Source organism: Arachis hypogaea, chromosome 3 (assembly GCF_003086295.3).
Source record: "Arachis hypogaea cultivar Tifrunner chromosome 3, arahy.Tifrunner.gnm2.J5K5, whole genome shotgun sequence".
Lineage (NCBI taxonomy): Eukaryota > Viridiplantae > Streptophyta > Magnoliopsida > Fabales > Fabaceae > Arachis > Arachis hypogaea.
Genome location: NC_092038.1, coordinates 127,435,375 through 127,455,183, shown reverse-complemented (window position 1 = coordinate 127,455,183; position 19,809 = coordinate 127,435,375). Strand labels below are relative to the sequence as shown.

Here is a 19,809-nt window from a genome sequence, read left to right as displayed (position 1 = left end):
AAATGTGAACAAAATTTGTAAACTTTTTTAAAGATATTAAATGTATTTAAATACTTTTCTAGTTTACAAATTAGGTTATATCATTACTTATCACTCTTATTATTATTAATAAAAGGCGAATTTTCTGGTGCAGAAGCTCCTTTTGCTTCTACACATGTAGTATTGTGGTGGCAACGTGATTGATTTACAAGTATCCATTTTTAAAAGACAAGAACTGCTGTGTGACAGGGTGAGTACAGAGACCACAGTGATGTCTACACTGTTTACGCACGTGATATTTGAATGTAGGATAATTAATGTTGTTGATTAACAAAAATTATAGATCCCCTAATCATGTCTAATAATGGGCTTGTATGAGTTGAGATTTTTTGTCTGTAGTTCCTTTAGCTAAAAAATCCAAAAATATTTGGGATGTTTTTAGATGGTTCTTTAGATAAATTAGTTAGTGATCCAACCTCAACCTTATATACTACAAACACCCAATGACTTCAGCTTGTCTACGAGTAAGCATTTTGTCACATCTGGTCCGTATAGAAATATTTAAAATGCACACAATTATATAAATTTATATAAATATTATCCTATACAAATCCAATCATTTAAAAAAACATAAATTCTGTAACATTTATATAAATTCTGTAATATAATTGTCATGACGTATTAAAAACACCTTTCAATGTACTTAAATAAATTGTCCTGTACTTTTTCAAAATTTTATTCTAATATTTTAATATGTAGTTAAATAAAGTTCTTCACATAATTAAAGATATAGTTATAAGAATCAAACTGATGAGACTACTAGTTTATTGATTTATTAGTTCAACCGATGAGTTATAGTAGAACTGGTCTTATATAAATAAAAAATATAAAATAGTTAAAAATTTAAAATTAAAATTTAAAATACATATTTTTACTAATATTTTAAAAATAATCAAATTTCAACAAATTATAATCAATAAGTTATAATTTAATTATTATTAAATAAGTATATAAAATTTTAGTATTTTTTCATAATAAATAATTTTTAATTTTATTTTTGTATTAAAGTATTTTTATATTTATTATATTTGTTATATACTATATGTATATATTAAAAAATAATATTAATAAATATCATATAATCATAAAAATAATTATATTATAATTAATAAAAATATTTAATATTTTTATTTATACATGTTTAATCATATTTACATTAATAATTATAAATAATAAAAAATATAATTAATTTAAATATAAGTGAATATAAAATTAAAATAATATTAAAAAAATTATTGTGTAATTTTATTATATAATTAATAATTAGCATATAAAATAAAAAAATAGCATAATTTAATGATTAGAGAAGCATGCAATACAAGGAGGACTCAAATTTAAATCATATTTTTATTAATTTTAAAAAAATTTTCTTGAGCAATTTGATTGGACCGACTTAACTGATTCTTAACCTAAAACAGTTCTTAAATTGGACTAATTAATGGTCTAGTTTACCAATTGTTCAGTTGAACCAGCTAATTCAATTTGGTTTTTACAACTATAATTAAAAAAAAAAACTGGTTAACTACATTTGAAGAATTTAAAAAATTATACTTAAGTATATAAATATGTGACAATATTCTACTAACATAGATATACATTTAATAAAATAGTAAATTGCAATTTCTTTCTTTATTAAAAAATCAAACCCTATTCCTAGACTAAATTATAATCTTAATCCCTAAACCATCCTAAGTCAACTATATTAACACCATTACATTTTTCATCTCATAGATTACATCAAAAGTCCAAACACCCTAAAATCAACAAAATATTATTTCACCCACTTTTAAAATTATTTTCAATTTTTCATCAAACATTTAAATTTAAATATCAAAAGTTAAAATACGATTATTAACGGATGTTACATACTTCACACCAAAATTTAGTCTAAGAATAGGGTTTATTTTTTAATAGAGAAAAAAAATTATAATTTACTATTCTATTAAAAGTATATCTATGTTGGTAGAATATTGTCATGTATTTATATACTTAAATATAATTTTCTAAATTTTTTAAATGTAGTTAACCATCGTTGCTTTAATTATGTAAAGAGCTTTATTTAAATAAATATTAGAACAAAAGGTTGAAAAAGTACAAGATAATTTGTTTAAGTACATTGAAACTTTTTTTTAAAACATCATAACAAATTATATTACAAAATTTATATAAGAATTATTCTGTAATAATTATGTTACATAATTTATTTTCTCTTTAATATAATTGGATATGTATGTGACAATATTTATATAAATTTATATAATGGTATACATTTTAAATATTTTTATACGGATAAAATGTGACAAAATGCTTATTACCAGACAAGCCGAAGCCATTGGGTGCTTGTACTTGTAGTACATAAGGCTGAGGTTGGATCACATATAAGATGAATTAACTTATCTAAAGAACCATAAAAAAACAGCCCAAACATTTTTGGATTTTTTAGCTAAAGGAACTACAGACAAAAACTTCCAACACATACAGGCCCATTATTAAGCATAATTAGAGGATTCATAATTTTTGTTAATCAACAATATTAACTATCATGTGCGTGAACAGTGCAGACATCACTGTAGCCTTTGCAGTCTGCGCCCACCCTGTCACACAGTAGTTTTTGTCTTTTAAAAATAGATACTTGTCACTCAATTACGTTGCCACTACAATACTACATGTGTAGAAGCAAAAGGAGCATCTACACCAGAGAATTCACCTAAATAAAAATGTAGATTTCGAATACGCCTAGAATTTATTTATAATAATCAAATATTTAATATAAATATAATAAAAATTTGAAAATGAATATTGTCTCTCTTGTATTTATAATATCGTTCTTTCTTTTTTAATTCGTGCAAATGCTGGAGGTTCAAGTTATAAAAAAAGAATGGAATTAATGATGGTTAAAAGAGATAATTTTTTGTGAAGTTAAATTTTAGAGTGGTCTCTGAATTTGCACTCGAGCCTCAAAGTCGTCCTTAAATTTGCATTGGTCAAAATATTGTCCCCGAATTTAATAACGGTGACTCACGGTTGTCCCTAAAGCATTTTTTAGGGAATATTCTCAAACGACGTGATGACATGTATGGAGAGGCGTCACGTTGGATATCTGACGTGGCTGTTATCATTTTTTAACTCAATTTAGTCCCTGAATTATTTTATAACTGATATGGCCACCTTTAATACGAGCTATAACTCAGTATTATAGCCGTTATCGCTGAGAACTATAACTGTCGCCCGTTATAAGCTTGGCCTATCATGAGCCATAACTCGGTCAGATTAATACTCCTATCATAACCGACATTCAAGTGGCATAATCAGGTCGGTTACAATATCAATCATTTCAGAAACCGACGATTAATACCGAGAATGTAACGGACGAAGAATTCATCATATAAAGCAAGGTAAAGTGTTTTTCTTCACTAAGTTCGAATAAGATAATATACTGACTTAAGCTTTGGAGTGACTTTGCAGGTACACTCCTCCCCCCTTCATCACTCATGCTCTCACGCTACGACGAAAAGGAAAAGCTCGGACTCAGGTGTACGACGTTCAGCCTCCGAGGATATAGATCGGCCGTCACCAGATAGTTGAAGCCGACCTATTCCACAGGCAAGATCAATTGGCGCCCACCGTGGGGCCGAGGAAACCAATTCTTTCTTTTGGTCCCATTACCTTCGCTTATACCCATGGCTGACGTACCACCCCCTTCCATGTCCGAACTTATGCGGATGGTAACCGAGCTACAGCAAGCCAATCAACGGATGGCCAACGAGAATCAAATAATAGCTGCTCAAACGCTGAACTGAACCATGCTCGGATAGAAAATAACAACAATAATCACCAACACCTAAAAGATAATGAGCATCATTTCGAACCCTCACACGTCTCGGAAACCTTCCGAGCTGAGGAAGCCCAGCCTGAGGATGGAAACGAAGAGTCTGACGAACTCGTAGGACCTTTCACGCCAGAAGTGATGAACTTCCAGCTACCGAAAAGATTTACCCTCCCGCTGACCCTCACACCTTATGATGGGCTCGGAGACCCCAAGAAATTTCTCAAAAAATTTCGATCAATAATGATTGTTAACGGTGCATCAGATACTATTTTATGCCGTTGTTTTTCGAATTATTTAGACGGTCCTGCACTTGATTGGTTGTGTGCTTTGCCTGCAGGTTCCATTTCACGATTTCAACAACTGACCAAGCAATTTGAAGAACACTTCGCTGGATCTGCAATTTATTTGCATTACTCGGATTATCTGAATACAATCAAGTAAGGACAAAATGAAAGCCTGAAGGATTACATGCCCAAAAATAAAAAGAAAAGAAAAGAACAGATCCACTGATGGCATTTCTTCAAGAAATTCCATCAGAATCTCAAAACAACGGAGGAACGCCCACCCGTTCGGATGAAGCTGCGATGCAGCACAATTTAGCTGTTTTAAAACCTGACATTCAAAATTTGTAAATGGCAACCTCACTCTCAACTCTTCTAACACACAACTATACATGTAGAAAAATTCGAACCCCTGCCCACGATGATACACCCTATCATCGATGCTACATGGCAACAACTCAACTTGAACTCCAGACCCAGCCCTCACAACCTTGGTTACATCCACCTCCTTCACAGCAGCTTCATCACGGAACAATGAAACTCGCGACTTCACATCATCACTTACCCAGTCATAAGACCAATCAATCTCCCCTTTCTTCTCCTTTTGACAGAACCAGAAAAGAAAAGCAAAATGGAAGAAGAAACAGACGATAAAATAGAAATGAAAGAAATGTGATGCATATCTCTTTTACTCATTATGTTTTCAACGCAGCAAAAACCAAGGGTCAGAGAAACAAACGTTAGTAAGCCAAACCCTTGAACTTAAGCACATCACAAAGTAACTGCTACCTCAATCACATCAAATGGTGCAGTTGCTTTGGAAACATGAGAAGCTTTTAATACCCCAAGCACTACCTCTCTCTCATCAATAAAGTCTTTCTAAGTAATCAATTCCATTTTTTAATGAAGTACGTTGAACTGGGGGCTCACTTAATAACCTATCTGACCGAGTTATAACTCATCAAAAAGCTCAACCTGCTTCATTAAAAAACTTTTCTCAGCTCAAGCTTGGGGCTATGATATGGCCGCCTTTAATACGAGCTATAACTCGGTATTATAGCCGTTATCGCTGAGAACTATAACTGTCGCCCGTTATAAGCTCGACCTATCATGAGCCATAACTCGGTCAGATTAATACTCCTATCATAACCGACATTCAAGCGGCATAATTAGGTCGGTTACAATATCAATCATTTCAGAAACCGACGATTAATACTGAGAATGTAACGGACGAAGAATTCATCATATAAAGCAAGGTAAAGTGTTTTTCTTCACTAAGTTCGAATAAGACAATATACTGACTTAAGCTTTGGAGTGTCGTTGCAGGTACACTCCTCCCCCCCTTCATCACTCGTGCTCTCATGCTACGATGAAAAGGAAAAGCTCGGACTCAGGTGTACGACGTTCAGCCTTCGAGGATATAGATCGGCCGTCACCAGATAGTTGAAGCTGACCTATTTCACAGGCAAGATCAATAACCCCCCTAATCCCCAATTTATTATCAGAAACCACTCTGTTTCTTCTTTTCTGCTCTCCTTTGTCTTCTCTGCCATTGTTGAGCTGCCATTGTTGAGCGTGATTTGAGTGGGTGATGATGGGGTGATGATGGGTGGAGTAATAGTTGAAGTACCTGGTGGTGTGATAATTGGTTTGGCCCTTACTTCCTTGAGTCTGGCATTGAATACTTCGCAAGCATTGTTACATATATTGTCACATTTTGGTTGGTTGGGGAAGAAGGCCCGACTTCATGCATCTCTTTGTCGTTTGGAAAGGTACTCCTATGTTTCCTTCTTAGCTCTCTGAATTTTTATCATCCCCTCAACGAATCCTCTTGAGTAGTAGATCTTGCACACTCCCACAGTAATCCTCTAAGTTCATTGTCTTTCCACTGCTTATTAAAGTTTCTCCGTAAGTGGCATACACAAAATCTGTGGTGGCATCAGCCATCAGGAAAGACCTCCTGCACAGCTGTGATTAGCCCTTACATGAAACCAATGAAATCAATAACTTACAATATCGGGACTCAAAATGGTCCCTCACCTTACATAAGTGACATCAAAATAGTCCCTACACATACATAAGTGACATCAAATTAGTCCCTACACATGTATAAGTGACAGCAAATTCATCCCCACGATTTATTAAGTTATATTCCTATTCCATTCTACCAATACAGGCAATAACAATGTGTGAAATAAACCAGTAGATATAGAAACAAAATCATGAAAGCAAAACATGGCTACAAAAAATACATCAACCTAAGGAGTTCAACCTTTACTAAAATACAATAACCAGTAAATAGCAAAGACATCGTTACCTTTTGCATGTCCAAAATAAAACACCACCCATTTTGAGTGTAGCTCCCTAGATCCTCATGCAGCAGCTCAAGGAACCACCTCCAATTATCCGTATTCTCCACTAGTACAATGGCATTTGCAATGGCGTAAATTGCTGCCAAGATTTGTCCACCAAATCTGATTTTTAGGAATGCTCCATCAAGCCCTATTAGAGATCTGCATCCCGCCCTAAACCCATTCTTGCACCCATCCAAACAAATATACATCTTGTCAAAAGTGGGCTCTTCTGTGGGGTTGGGATGAAGAATTGTTGTCATGCGCATAGTAGTACCAGGGTTGCACTTCAGGAGAGTCTCACCATAGTCTCTCACCATTCCATATTGTGCAACAGCATCACCATACACAATGTGCCTTGCATCTCCAAGTGCTCTTGTTAGGGAAGACTTGTTCAAGTCCAAGTCACATTTGCTTTTGAAGCATGTTAAAGTTTCAGAATGCTTCAGATTTGGAAATTTCCTAAGCTTCTTCACCAACTTGCTTGCTAACTACCCTCTGTTAGCTAATTTATTTTTTGTCTCTCTTGGGCAGGTATGATCATCATTGAAGGTTTTAACTTGCCAGAAAACACCCTCACTATCCTTAGAGACATAGATAACCCATGGACATTTCTCACCCTTACATAAAGTCCTGCATTGTACATTATCATTTTTCTTGAATCTAACTCTTCTACCTTCCTGGATGCAATATTCCCTCACAGCCTCCTTAAAATCCATATTCGTTTTGAATTTCATCCCTACCTCTAATCGGAGTTCCCCGAACCTTGTTTCTTCTCTGAAAATAGGAAATGCATCGTCATCCTCTAAGGTAGGGGGTATCTTCATTTCTTCATAATGCCAAGAATCTGCCCCATCTGACTCATCATGATATTTATCATGAGCATCATAACCTCCAACATTCGCGCCTTCATCATAACCTCAATTTGCTGCCTCCATCCATCATGACGCACTCAAATCACGCTCAACAATGGCAGCTCAACAATGGCAGAGAAGACTAAGAAGAACAGAGAAGAAGAAATAGAGTGGTTTCTGATAATAAATTAGGGATTAGGGTTATAAAATGATTCAGGGACTAAATTGAGTTAAAAAATAATAACAGCCACGTCAGATATCCAACGTGGTACCTCTCCATACATGTCATCACGCAGTTTGGGAATATTTCCCAGAAAATGCTTCAAGGACGACCGTGAGTCACCGTTGTTAAATTCGGGGACAATATTGGGGTCAATGCAAGTTTAGGGACGACTTTAAGGTTTGAGTACAAGTTCAGGGACCACTATGAGATTTAACTATTTTTTGTGTGTATAAATAGATAAAACAGAAGTCTAAAACTACACACACTAACAATATAAAATACTGCTCTTTCTTTGTCCCTCTATGCACGCTGTAATATATAGATATATATGAGTCATTTTTATTATATCGAGATAATAATATTGATAAATATTAATACTAGAATCTTTTATCTATATTTTTTTATTTTATTTTATTTTATTTATTTATTTATTTTACAACACTTTATCAGTAGAGATTTTGATCAAATTTCAGGAAGATTCAGGTAATAAATTTTTATTGTGTCAAAACTCTCTCATTTTAAATTTAATATTTTTGATATATCTGGAAACAACTACTTATCATGGATATTAGATGCCGGAATTTATTTTGATTCAATGGATCTTGAAAATATCATTAAGGTTGAAAATAATGCATCCCAAAAGCATAAAGCCAAAGTTATGACCTTCCTTCGTTGTCGTCTTAACAAAGGATTGAAAAATAAATATCTCATACTAAAAGATCCTACATATCTGTGGAAGAAATTTGAAGAATGATATAATCATTAAAAGATAGTGATACTTCTATGTCTCGAGCGTGCTCCTGCGATAGTAGTATCAAGAAAAAGAACTTAAAAAATATTTTGAACTAATTTCTTGCCTTCACCTCTGTCCTCAATAAGAGAAATATCCTTCACAGCCACCAAATCGTCATGCTTTTTGTTAATATATATGCAAACTATAATACATATAGATATCTTTCATCAAATAGTTTACTTCTATTTAATAGGTTTTAGTTTTAATTATAAACTCATTCATTCTTAAATTAATTATATTTTTATTTAACAATAATTATAAACTCACTTATTTTTTCTTTTTATAATTATATAATATCTATTAATAATATTTTTTAATATATACTTGTAGTATATAATAATATAATAGATATAAAATAATTAATAAATTATTAAAATTTAAAAATAATAGTTATTTTAATATAAAATAAAATAAAAATATTTATGATAGAGTAAAATTAACAAAATACTTATTGTTCATGTTCCATATTATTTTAGAATACGTAGATATTCTTAAAATGTTAGTGAAAATATGTATATTAAATTTTAAAATTTTAATTTTAATTTTTTATTATTTTTTATTTTTTATTTACATAGAACCGAGTCAACCGACTCAACCAGTAACTCACCGATTAAACTAGTAATCCAGTAACCCAGTAACCTGACTGATTCGATTACCGGTTTAGTTCTGACAACTATGCTTTGAAGAAAATGATAAGGATATATAATGAAGATGTTTGTCTTTCGAATAGTGCAAGTTTGCATACCATTCTCAAAAGTAATATATATTTTACTCATCTTGTACTAAAAGAAGAATGTGTTAATATCATTATTGGCTCAAACAATATGATAGAAGGCTCTGAAAGAGCTATAATTTTTCTTTTCAGAGGAACAAAATTCATAATAAATAATACACTATTATCTACTAAGTCTCTAAGGAACTTATTAAGTTTTAAAGATATTCGTCGAAATGAATATCATATTGAAACAATGAATGATGAAAATCATGAATACTTATGTATCACAACTCTGATTCAAATAAAAATATTATATTATAAAAGTTACCCTCATTTTTATCTGGATTATATTATACTAAAATTAGTACAATTGAATCTCATGCCATTGTAAACCAGAAGTTTACCAGCCAAAATAAATTCATAATTTGGTATAATTGATTGGGACATCCTGGAACAACAATGATGCAGAGAATTATTGAAAATTTTTATGGACATTCACTAAATAATCAGAAAATTTTTAAATCTAGTGAATTTTGCTGTGCTGCATGTTTTTAGGAAAAACTAATTTTAAGGCCATCACTAGTAAAGATTGGATTTGAGTCTCCTAAATTTCTTGAAAAGATTCAACACGATATATGTAGACCTATTCATCTACCATGTGGATCTTTTATATATTTTATGGTTTTAATAGACGCATATTCGAGATGGTCACATGTGTATTTATTGTCTTTTCGCAACCTGGCGTTTGCGAGATTACTTTCTCAAATTATTCGATTAAAAGTACAGCTTTCAAAAAATCCAATCAAAACAATTTGTCTTGATAATGCTAGTGAATTCACTTCCCAAGCCTTTGATGTTTATTATATGGCTAATGGAATAAGCGTTGAACATCTACATGTCCACACGCAAAATGGGTTAGCAGAATCACTTATTAAACGTCTTCAATTGATTGCTAGACCCTTACTTATGAGAACAAATCTTTCAACCTCATTTTAGGACATGCAATTTTACATGCTGGAGCACTTATTCGATTGAGCCCAATAAGTTACCATCAATTCTCTCCTCTTCAATTAGCTTTTATTTAGCAGTCAAATGTTTCTCATTTGAGGATATTTGGGTGTGCGATATATGTTCCAATTGCTCAACTTTCTCGCACTAAAATGGGACCCCAAAGAAAATAAAAAATTTATGTGGGATATGATTCTCCCTCTATAAGAATGTATCTTGAGATACAATTAGGAGATGTATTTAAAACTCGATTTGTAGATTGTCATTTTAATGAATCAAAATTTCCAACATTAGGGAGAGAGAATAAGTCTCTTGAAAAGGAATTTAATTGGAATGCATCATTTAGATCGTCGATCAAGGTAATGTGAACTAGAAGTTCAAAAGATTATACATTTGAAAAAAATAGCAAATGAGTTGCCTAATGTATTTTCTAATACGAAAAGGATTACTAAATTCTATATACCAGCTGAAAATGATCCAATCTGAATTGATGTCCGAGTCAGACGAATGACAACCGAAACAAATTCGCATCATAAGCGTAGTAGGCCTATCGATTCCAAAGACAAATCCTCAAAAAAGAAAAGAGGTAAATACTATTCCTGTTGAAAAAGATAAAGACATAGTAAAAACACTTGCAGTTATCCAAAATTCTGATATAGTTTTGACGGCAGAAGATGTTCAGGTACCTGAAAAATACTAAAAAATGTGAAATTGATAAGATCTCTACAAATTATACCTTTACAGGAGAAAATAGAATCAAAATAAAACAATTATCGATGAAATATTTGCATATAATGCGACATTACACATCATGCATGAAAGTAAGAATCTTGAGCTAAAAACAGCCAAAGAATGTCAACAAAGGAATGATTGGCTAAAATGAAAAGAAGTTATGAAGGTTGAGTTAGACTCACTTGCGAAACGTGAAGTTTTTGTACCTGTAGTCCATACACCAGAATATATAAAACCTGTTGGATACAGATGGATATTTGTGAGAAAACGAAATAAGAAAAATGATGTTGTACGCTATAAAACTCGACTTGTGGCACAAGATTTTTCACAAAGATCCTATATAGATTATGAAGAAATATATTCTCCTGTGTAGATGCAATAATATTGGGTTATTTGGTCAGTTTATCCGCATACCATAAATTGCATATGCATCTAATGGATATGGTAACAACCTATTTATACGAATCATTAGGTCGTGATGTTTATATGAAAGTCCTTGAAGAATTAAAGATATCTAAACCATCTAATGAATATTCGCAAGGGTTATACTCAATAAAATTGCAAATATCTTTATATGGTATAAAACAATCTGGACGAATGTAGTATAATCGTCTTACTGGGTATCTGGCAAAAAATGAATTTAAAAATGATGATATCTACCCATGTGTTTTCATAAAAAAATCTGCATTTGGATTCATTATAATTGTTGTGTACGTTGATAATCTAAATATCGTTGGAACCCCTGAAAAGATTCTAACAATTATAAAAGCTCTAAAAGAAGAGTTTGAGATGAAAGATCTTGGAAAGACTAAATTTTGTCTTGACCTGCAAATCGAGCATACAAAAATGAGATCTTTATTCATCAAACAACATACACAAAAAAGATCTTCAAGAGATTTTATATGGATAAGTCACATCTATTAAGTACCATAATGATCATAAGGTCTTTGGATGTAGAAAATGATCAATACCGTCCTAAAGAAGAAAGTGAAAATATTCTTGATCCTGAAGTAACATATTTCAGTGTCATTGGGGTACTAATGTATTTTGCTAATAATATACGACCTGATATATCATTTGCTGTGAATTTACTAGCAAAGTATAACTTTTCTCCAACCAGAAGACATTGGAATGAAATCAAACAAATCTTTTGATATATTCATGGAATGGTTGATATGGTATTGTTTTATCTATATGAATCTAAATCACAACTAGTTGGCTATACAGATACAATATACTTGTTTGATTCACACAAAGGAAGATCTCAAACAGGATACATATTTACATATGGTGGTACAGCTACATCATGGAGGTCCACGAAATAGGCGATTGCAGCAACATCTTCTAATCATGCTGAAATACTAGCGATACATGAAGTTAATCGCGAGTGTTTTTGGCTCAAGAGTTTAATCCAATATATTTTATCATCATATGGACTAACTGATAGAAAAATGGCTCCAACCGTTCTGTTTGAAGATAATACAACATGCATTACTCAACTTTATGTGTATTCATCAAAGGTGATAGAACAAAGTATATTTCTCCCAAATTCTTCTTCACTCATGATCTTCAAAATCAAGGAACAATTGATATTCAACAGATCCGCTTAAGCGATAATTTGACAGATTTATTTACAAAGTCACTTCCAAAATCCTCCTTTGAAAGATTGATACATCAGATTTAGAGATATAAAATAATGTTACTTTTTTTTTTCTTTGGTCAAGTTTTTTTTGTTGATTTTTTTATAAGGTTTTTAATGAGATAGTCTCCATCACGAAGGACATTGTACTATTTTTTCTTCATTAATTTTTTTTCATTAGATTTTTCTTTAGTAAGATTTTAACGAAGCATAATCTAATATGAATAGCAAAAAGAAAGTGTTACGATATGGATGTCCATTTAATATGGGTCATTCATATTTTCCAATGTTGGAGACAAAGAATAGATTTAATGATGGTTGAAAGAGATAACTTTTTGCGTGTATAAATAGAAATAGAGAAAGCAAAAATATGAGACTACACATACTACAAATATAAAATATCCCTCTTTCTTTGTCTCTTTATGTGAGTTAATCTCAAAATGGCCTCTGAAATTTGGAGACAAATTCAATTTGACCCCCAAAATTTTAATTGACTTAATTTGAACCTCCAATTTGAATAAGTAACTCACGTTAGCCCTTCTGTTAATCTCCATTAACGGCACGCTTACCTGTAACGTTAAGTGACACGTGGGCTTGACGGGTGGCCTTATTAAACGACGTCGTTTTCTCCTTGGCGTGTAATCTCTCTTCAAACAACAACATTTTTCATTCTGAGGTTAAAATTCAACAACACTAATGATCAAACCACTCAAAACAGGAAACTCGTCTTCTTCTTCTCCATGCTCTCGTTTGAAGAGAGAAGAAGAAGAGTTTCCCTGTTTTGAGTCAATTGAAATTTTGGGTGTCAAATTGAGTCGGTCTCAAAATTTCAGAAGCTATTTTGAGTATTAATTCTTCTTTATACACGTTGCAATATATATAAATTATTTCTATTATATTAAAATAATAATAATAAATATTAATACTAAAATCTTCTATTTATATTTTTTATTTTATATTTTTTTCTTTATTTATTTATTTTACAACAACGAAACCCTTTTCAACTAAATCTAATAATTTATTGGTGTATTAGTTTTAAATTAAAAATTTGTCTGTGTAAGCTTTTTACGTTAATATAAAATATTTTTCATTTATAATATAAAAATGTTTTTTTAAGTAAAAAATAAAAAAAAAAACTCCAAAATATGAAACGACAGCGTTTTGGATCTGGAGAAACAAACGCTGAGCTACCACTACCAGTAAACAGCAGTCCAGCAGCATTAGGCTCTTCCACCCCGCAGCTGCACTGATCCACCGTACTCAAATTCAAGGTAACGCCGTAACGCCACCTTCCACCATTCACGTTTCATGCCAAACATATCAACATTCCTGCGTTCTGAATTGCTCAATTTCGTTCTACGCATTTTCATGCTTTAACCTAATTCTCACCTCCTTTCAGTTCTCACCAATGGCTTATCGACGCTACCTCCTGCGAAGAACCAACCTCTCAAACTGCAACTTCCATCCTTCTTTCAGCTACGTTCTCCACCACACCATCGACGAACCCAACCAACGGCAACAAGAAAAACCGGTTCCAGCGGCAATAACTAGTTTGATCCAAGCGCGGTCCTTCGGGAGCTTCCTCAATGGATCAACGGGGTTCGGTGCTTCTTCTAAACGCAGAACGATTTTCAATAACACGTTTTCTGGATATAGTTTGTGCAGATACATGTCTATGTTGAATGATGATTCCGATAAGATCAATTTCGGGGTCGACGTGGTGGATGTGCTCGCCGAAACGACCATTGATACCGTAGCTTCTCAGGCTGCTGGTTCCGTCGTCGACGAAGTTGCGATTGCTGCCGCTGATTCTCTTTTACCGGCGAAGATGGTGCAGTATGCCATCGACTATGTGCATTCCTTCACTGGCATGAACTGGTGAGTGTAAAACATTATAGCTGAGTTCTGTGAAAATTTTGTAGTTTTTCACCGTTAAGAATTGGTTAATTGTGTATTTGAAGTTGCCATTATGCGGAATTTTTTTAGCTTTTGCGACAATTAAAGGTTTATTTGTAATTTAGGGCTCTTGAGATTGTCTTAACAAGATTGTTCTTTTATTATTACATTGTTACAAGATAGATGTTATGGAATTCAGTTCTCGAATAGGTTCTTTTTTCCTCTTTCTTCCTTTCAGGTGGGCGGCCATAGTTATGACAACCCTCTTGGTTCGAATCGCAACAATTCCATTCTTAGTAAATCAACTTAAGGCTAATTCCAGATTCACTGTACGTTGTGCAGCTCATAGCTTCTTTCATTCATCTTTATTTCTTGGTAAAAATTTGGAGGGAAGGAGGTTTCCAGCTTCCCTTTTCTTCTCTTTACTCCTCTTAAGATCCCCCCTACCATGGATTTGAGGGTTAATTCCCTTGCTTCCCACAGTTTCTTTTTAAGTCCATTCATAATAATCCCTGCCGCTATTGTAGTTGTTAATTTGTTATATCAAAATTAGCTTTTTCCATGCTCTGATCAACTGTGTTGCTAGGCTTACCATTTTCATTTCTGATGCAGGTATTGAGGCTTAAAGTAGATGAAATAAAGGCACAGATGGAAGACAAGGTAATGGTGGTTTTTGTGTGATATGCAAGTGTGCTAAAGTTAATGAAACCTCACAGTTGCATTGCTTTGTATCTTCAAATTTTTATTTGAATCAATAGACTTTCTGAAGATTAATTTAGTTCAATCATTAAGTATCTGTCCTGGGGTTCTGTCGGTTTTTTTTTTTTTTGTTTTTTTTTGGAGAGCTACTTTGGCAATCAAAACAAACAACTCTGCATAACTAGTCTCTTTTTCTCTTTTGAAGTGTTTTGTATAAGAGGTCATAAAGGACTAAAATAGTGTAGAAAGAATGGGAGCAAAGGATGGAAATGAGCAATATGGTCGTTCTTTTGGATTGGAATCCGACCATCACTCAGCCTTGGAAATGGAATTGGACAATAGAAACAATTTTGGTTGTGATTGCCATAACATTTCTCTTTTTGATAAAAAGAGTGATTGCAATAATGATTTCAGGCATCGGATCCTGCAGCTGTTGCCGAAGGTCAGAAACAAATTGAGAAGCTATTTAAGGAGTAAGTGTATCATTGGCTTGCTTGCGATAATATATGTTTTAAAACTTTTTTTTTTTCCCCATTCCTCTCTCCAGAATGTAAGTTGGACTAGTTATTATTAATATTTAAGAACTTCTTTGAACATATAAATTAGCAAGCACAACTGCTGGACTGCGGTATATATCAAGAACCCATCTAGTAAATTAAACTTCTTAGATCTTCTGTTTCACTTTATATCCTTTTTTCTCTGATTCTAATAATGCAGATATGGTGTGAGTCCATTTCCATCATTGCAGGGGGTCTTTATTCAAGCTCCTATCTTGATCAGTTTCTTCATTGCAGTAAGCTGAATTTAAATTTGATATTCTCTCTAATTATAAGAGCCTCAGGATCCTTAATATTTTTCTATTGATTCACATTATCTTGTGTAATGACAGATATTAAACATGGCAGAAAAAATGCCATCACTCAAGCATGGTGGAGCCTACTGGTTTACTGATCTCACAACTCCAGATTCCTTATACATTTTTCCTGTTTTGACTGCATTGTCATTCTTGGTAATAGTAGAGGTCAGCATCCTGTTTCCAGAGCTTCTCTTTCAACTTTCATTTCTGTTGTCTTTCTTTGTTGCTTCTTGAATTCTTTTTAATATTTTCTTTAGATTCTGTTTTAAGTTCTATGCCATCAATCCACTTTAAGACCAGTCACTTCATAAGTCATGAGAAACGTAGTTTTGGAGTTACCAAGAGTGTTGTTATTTGTTTTATTCCGGTTCATATTGTATTGGTTTTATACTTGTATCCTGTTCCTCAGCATAATATTCAAGAAGGTTCTGATGGTACACTTGTGGAGAGCAGTACTACCATGAGAAATCTCTCTAGGGCTGCTTCTGTTCTTGTAGTCCCTTTCGCCATGGAACTTCCAAAGGTAAACTTTTTTGGCTTGGCTCTTTTCTGAAGGAATTACTTCCCTACGCCACCACACATCTCTGTGCTTGAGATAATTTATTATATTAACTTGGAAAGAAACAGGAGATTTCCTGGTTGACGAACTTTCCTTGTGAAATGTGCTAGGGAATTGACTATCAACTTTGTTTTTGTGACAGAAGATCAATTGAAAATTTTTTTGGCAAATGGTACTAGTGGTCTTTTTATTATTATTATTATTATTATTATTATTAATCAGACTATTTTTTTCAAATGGCACTACACACTTGCTTTCATAGAATTATAAATAATCTTTTTAGTGCCTCATCCTTTATACTTCTTAATGAGTACCTTTTTATTTAAAATGACCTAATAATTTGAAAATTAATATAATTATTGAATGTTTGAAACTTGCTAGGAAACATGAAGAATGTTCTCTTGACTCAAAAGTGAAAACAAAGCAAAGTAAGATTGTATTCTAGTCATTAGAAAACTTTAAAAGGAGAAAAAAACTGTTATTCTATTTTCTATACCAAGAAGAGATTTTTCATAATTATGAACAGAAATAATGTAATTATTGTTGAGTTTAAGGGCCTTTTTTTTAAGAGAATGTTTTAGGGTATCTTCCGTTGAATAAAAATGTTTAGCAACAGCTTATGCCATGCATGTTTATATATAATATAGACATGAATAGATAATAGATAATAGATTATCATTTTGCTTACGAATTCTATTTATAATTTGTTTGTAGTTTTTCTGTAATATCTGATTGTGTTTGTACTTGTGCAGGCTATATTTTGTTTCTGGCTTACATCAAATTTGTTTTCAATTATTTATGGACTTGGTAAGTCATTTCAAAATTTTCATTCATAATAATATTACTTCTCTCTTTTCCATTATTCACCACTTCATTGACAGAAGTTGGATTTTCTTTCATGAAATACATATTGCTTAGGGTATTGATTCCACTGTGTGATTCATATTGCATTTAGACACTGTAGAATATACTGGTGTATCGACAAGTGAAACTGATTTCATCAGCATCTTTAGTATTCTTGTAATGTTGGTTTAATTGGTTATCTAAAACCCTCCAAGACGAACTTAGTCTTATATGCCCCAAAGTTTTACTGGGGCTGATTGCTACTACTACATAAGGATTTTGATTTCGATTTTCAAACTTCTAGTATATGGTCTTATTATTCATTTATTTTGTTATTTGTTATTTTCTAATCCCTTTGTTCTCTCTTGGAACTTTACAGTTATTAGAGCTCCCAGCGTAAAGAAAAGCTTAGGTATTCCTGTAATAGTCGTTGATTCAGCACCTGCCGATGCTCCAGAATCCCAGCGCTAAAACAAGCTGCATCAGCGACATATTTCAAAGATCATTTACCGGTAGAACATCAAAACATTCAAATAAAAGGTTTAAGAGTCAAAGGCTTAAGAGTCAGAAGCTTAGAGAATTAATGCAAGAGAAAGGAAGTAAAAAACAAGTGGTGATGAAAATCTATACACCATTTTATCATCCTCAAGTGAGCAAAATTTTCTTCTTCGAAGAATGACGATGGCTAAGAATTTTGCCGAGGAAGTTCCAAGTTTTTTTTTTTTTTTTTTTTTTTTTTTAACGCTATGTCATATCAGGTGAGACTCAAATCTAAAATCTCTAAACAGGAAGGGGGGATATATGCAATTTGAGCTATGGCTGGTTGGCAAGGAAGTTGGAAGTTTGAACTTTAACCAATATCTATACAGAATACACCCAATTTTGTAAAACTTTGTTCCCCGCAAAATAAGCGATGGCTCGAATTCGAAAATGCACGTCACTATAGTTTTTGAGATATTAAAGTTAATTCTTTGAACACATGATATATAAGATGTAATTGTCCTAAAATAAATAAGGAAGATGTACTAAATATAAAATAAAGATGTGTAAATAAATAATTTTAATAATAATTTTCACTACATCAATATCTCACACTAATAAAAATGTATTAATTATATATATTAATATTTATATATTAGCACCATAGAAAGAGAAAAGAAAATAGAATTTATTATAGTGTATGAAAGAAAAGAGAGGTAAGAATATTTGATATTGCTGTGTGTATGAAAGTGAAACTACATTTTACTATTTATAGAGGTAGCACATTTGCATTTTTAATACTTTTTTAATGTCATTCACTTTAGTGAAGAAAAGAGAGTACAACATCCTTTCTGATAGGGACTGCCTCATTAAAAACATTGTCAAAAAAAATTCAATGGGAAAAAAACCTGGCCAAGGAGAAAAGAGTACAGTCTTCCCCTCTTGTCGACATCAGTTGATGTCTCGAAATCGGCGCATCCTAATCTCATGTACCAATCTTTCAAAGAGGGATTTTGGGAGTGACTTTGTAAATAAATCTGTCAGATTGTCACTTGAGCGGATATGTTGGACATCAATTGTCCCTTGATTTTGAAGATCATGAGTGAAGAAGAATTTGGGAAAAATATGTTTTGTTCTATCACTTTTGATGTATCCACCTTTAAGTTGAGCAATCAGGGGATGAATGTATGTTCAAGGAAGTGGAGGCAAGTGGGGATGAATGTATGTTCAAGGAAGTGGAGGCACGTGCCCCCAGTGAAATTTAAATTTTTTTTAATTAATATAGTAACAAAATGTATTTGTCCCCGCTGTATAATTCAATTTGACCCCACTATAATTGAACTTCACTCATCAACTTTAATTATATAAAAATAAATGGTAATATAATCCAAAATTCAAATGAATTTATTACAATAATCTTTAAAAAGAAGGAGTGAAGTAATTATAAATTTGTTATTTTATAATTGCAACTAATAAATAAACTTAAAATTTGAAAAAAGCTGTTCTTAGTGAATATTACTATTGTTCCGTGTATATATATTATATATATTTGATTATTTGTTCAAAATAGAGGTAACTACCAATTTGATATCCAATAGATTCAAACAAAATAATCTTTGAATGATTTGAAAATTGTGATAAAAATAATTAATAAATATTATATTTATTAAAAGTGACAAAAAAAACTTTCGTATTTAATAAATGAAATATCCATTTAATTTAATTTGTTTTGTCAACGTTTGAATAAATATTTAGAAGATGCATAAAAATATTTAGAGTAAAATTTGATCTCTAGATTTTTTTATTTTTTAAAATAATTCAATTGACATAAAATTATAAATTTTTGAGAATGAAAAGATCTTATTTTTTAATATTACTTATAAAAAATTATATTAAAATATGACATCTAAAGTCTTTTTTTAGAATATATATTTAATGTATATCTAGTTCTTCGGGACTTATTTGCTGTTAATACCTTTTAGAGTTATTTTTTATTAGCGATGTAAACTTTT

The 19,809-nt window shown here is 32.1% G+C and overlaps 1 protein-coding gene across 2 annotated transcripts; it reads left to right on the top strand.

Moving 5' to 3' along the window:
• The first annotated feature begins 13,600 nt into the window (after positions 1-13,600).
• LOC112791437 (mitochondrial inner membrane protein OXA1-like) lies at positions 13,601-18,248 on the top strand. Of its 2 annotated transcripts, XR_003197220.3 has the most exons (11): positions 13,601-13,735; positions 13,864-14,342; positions 14,599-14,689; positions 14,973-15,020; positions 15,474-15,532; positions 15,777-15,852; positions 15,949-16,080; positions 16,325-16,438; positions 16,856-16,902; positions 17,227-17,281; positions 17,697-18,248. XR_003197220.3 is itself a non-coding variant. In XM_025834276.3 (10 exons), exons 2-10 carry the CDS (start codon positions 13,873-13,875, stop codon positions 17,786-17,788), a joined length of 1,137 nt encoding a protein of 378 aa, XP_025690061.1. In that variant the 5' UTR covers positions 13,601-13,735; positions 13,864-13,872; the 3' UTR covers positions 17,789-18,248. The 2 variants fall into 2 exon arrangements, 1 of the variants encoding a protein (XP_025690061.1); XM_025834276.3 differs by lacking the exon at positions 16,856-16,902.
• Positions 18,249-19,809: the final 1,561 nt, after the last annotated feature.

What these genes read in the sequence shown, in the direction of transcription:
- LOC112791437 (XM_025834276.3), top strand. Translation starts at nt 13,873, where the DNA reads ATGGCTTATCGACGCTACCTCCTGCGAAGAACCAACCTCTCAAACTGC. An exon ending in CATTCTTGGTAATAGTAGAG is followed by an intron (nt 16,081 to 16,324) that starts GTCAGCATCCTG and finishes CCTGTTCCTCAG; the next exon opens with CATAATATTCAAGAAGGTTC. An exon ending in TTCAATTATTTATGGACTTG is followed by an intron (nt 17,282 to 17,696) that starts GTAAGTCATTTC and finishes GGAACTTTACAG; the next exon opens with TTATTAGAGCTCCCAGCGTA.